The sequence below is a fragment of the Entamoeba nuttalli genome (genome assembly GCF_000257125.1).
Source record: "Entamoeba nuttalli P19 unplaced genomic scaffold asmbl_4263, whole genome shotgun sequence".
NCBI classification, from domain to species: Eukaryota; Evosea; order Mastigamoebida; family Endamoebidae; genus Entamoeba; species Entamoeba nuttalli.
Genome location: NW_008576663.1, coordinates 1 through 2,167, shown reverse-complemented (window position 1 = coordinate 2,167; position 2,167 = coordinate 1). Strand labels below are relative to the sequence as shown.

At 27.0% G+C, this 2,167-nt stretch overlaps 2 protein-coding genes across 2 annotated transcripts; both read left to right on the top strand.

The window, feature by feature from the left end:
* Positions 1-285: 285 nt before the first annotated feature.
* On the top strand, positions 286-921 carry ENU1_098670 (START domain containing protein; the record flags this gene model as incomplete). Its single annotated transcript, XM_008859248.1, has 1 exon — positions 286-921. The coding sequence occupies one exon, from the start codon at positions 286-288 to the stop codon at positions 919-921; it is 636 nt and encodes a 211-aa protein (XP_008857470.1).
* Positions 922-1,336: 415 nt separating this feature from the next.
* ENU1_098660 (hypothetical protein) lies at positions 1,337-2,029 on the top strand (the record flags this gene model as incomplete). The annotated part of the gene is made up of 1 exon (XM_008859247.1): positions 1,337-2,029. One exon carries the CDS (start codon positions 1,337-1,339, stop codon positions 2,027-2,029), a length of 693 nt encoding a protein of 230 aa, XP_008857469.1.
* Positions 2,030-2,167: the final 138 nt, after the last annotated feature.

Genomic DNA, 2,167 nt, shown 5'->3' with positions numbered 1-2,167 from the left:
GGAAGCAACAACAGATATTGGATTAACAGCTCCATGTTCTGGAAATGAACCAGTCCCAGATTCATATTCAGGTGCTGCTGTTTTAGAAGAACAAAGAAGACTTGAAGAAGAAGCCGCAGCTGCAGCAGCTGCTCAACAATAAATAATCGTTTAATTTAATAAACTATTTTATAGTAGAGAAAATTTTATTATATTTGTATTTTTTATTTAATCATTAAAGTTAAGAATGAAAGTTAAGTTTAATTAGTGATATAAAACCTTCTAAAAATCTAAAAAATATAAATAATGTCAAGTTCAACAATAACCGAATTTAGAGAGTATTGCTTAAATAATGATGAATGGCAAGAATGTCTAAAAGATGAGACTCAAACTGAGTATATGAGAGCCACCAAAAACAATAGTGTAGTATCATTAAAAGTTATTTCAAATGATTTTAAAACATTTGAACCAAAAGAAGTTTATGAGTCGATATGTGATCCTGAATTTCACAAAGAATGGGATCCTTATTTAATTAGTTGGACTGTAATTGATACAAAGAATGAACAAACTAATGTTATTAGAATGTTATTTAAAGTTCCAGTAATTACAAATAGAGAATTTGTATTTGACTGTGAGACATGTTGTAATGAGAAGGATGGGTGTGAAGAGTATTTTATTAGATTTGAAAGTACTGATTCAGATAAATATCCAGTGTCTGAAGGGTATGTTAGAGGATCAATTGGATTAAGTGGATATTTAATTAGAAAAGAAAATGGTCAAACAGTACTTTATTGTATTGGAAATAGTGATATAGGAGGAGTTGTTCCCAAATGGATTGTTAATAGTATGGCTAAATCTACTGTTCCAACTATGTTAAAAGGTTTACGTGAAAAATTACCAAAGTATAGAGAATGGAAAAACAAACAAAATGAGAAAAAATAAAAAAGAATTTTAATAGAATTTTGGGTTTTTCCTGTTTTACTTTAAAAAGAAATAACATTATTTAACATTGTCTCTTCTTTTTAACGATGTTAAGTTAATAATCTTGACCAATAGAAAAAATAAAAAATAAAATGATTGGTTACTCTTTGAAAAAGTTGCTAGTTATTATGTCTTTCTTGGTATTTTGTTTTTACCATAATATTAACACAACAAGAAATAAATGTATTAATTATAATAGATTTAATTAAAAATGTTAGTTTGAGTTTTGAACATTTTATCAATTAGATAACATTGTCAGAATTGATTATCTAAAAATATAAATAAAATAGCTTTGCATAGTTATTTACATCATTGGAGAAAGAAACTATTTAAAGACGAAATTCAAATGGAATTGTTTAATCTCAATTTATTTTAAATGGTTCAAGTAAGATTTCACATCCACTACATCCCTTCAGATAATCAAGTAATTGTTATTAAAATAAATGAAAAAGACCAACATTTAATGGAAAAGACTATTGGTAATCATTGGAGTGTTTCAATTCCATTACCTTTAGGAGTTGAGATAACTTGGAAATATTACGTCCAACAAGAAAACATAATTATAAGGGATGAAGAATGTCAAGACCATAGAGTTTCAATGTTTGAAGAAGACTCCTCATATGATGTTAGGGATGTATGGAATTTTCCACGCCTTACTCAAATAAAATCTGAAACTCCAATGAAAAAAGGAGTAAAAAAACAAGTCATTAGTCATCAATCAGAAGATTTGATTGTTCAACCACTTGTTGTTTTTTCAGTCCCACGTTCTCCAGCATCACCAGTTATACCGCCTTTAAATGTTAATAATCTAAGTGTCGACGAAATTGATCATCCTCAAAATAAACCATTTGTCTCTTCAGTTAAGCCATTAAAAAAATCTCCAAAGGCTCAAAAAAAATTAAGACCATTTTCATTAGATACATCATCATATCAAAATCTTAGAACTTCATTAATTAAACAACAACAACTTAAGTTTGATATGCTAGACAAAAATATTAGATTTGATGATGAAAATTGGTTTTGTGTTAAAGATACTTCAGATAGTATGACGGATTCTATTGAAGTGTAACACAAGTTATGTCACTTTTATTTTCTTTCATTTCATTTATATTGACTTATAGTCTAACTTTTAATTCTTCAATTTGTTTTAATTTTTTTTATTTATGCAAAAGATAAGTAAAAGGATTTTTTATTATTAATAAAAATA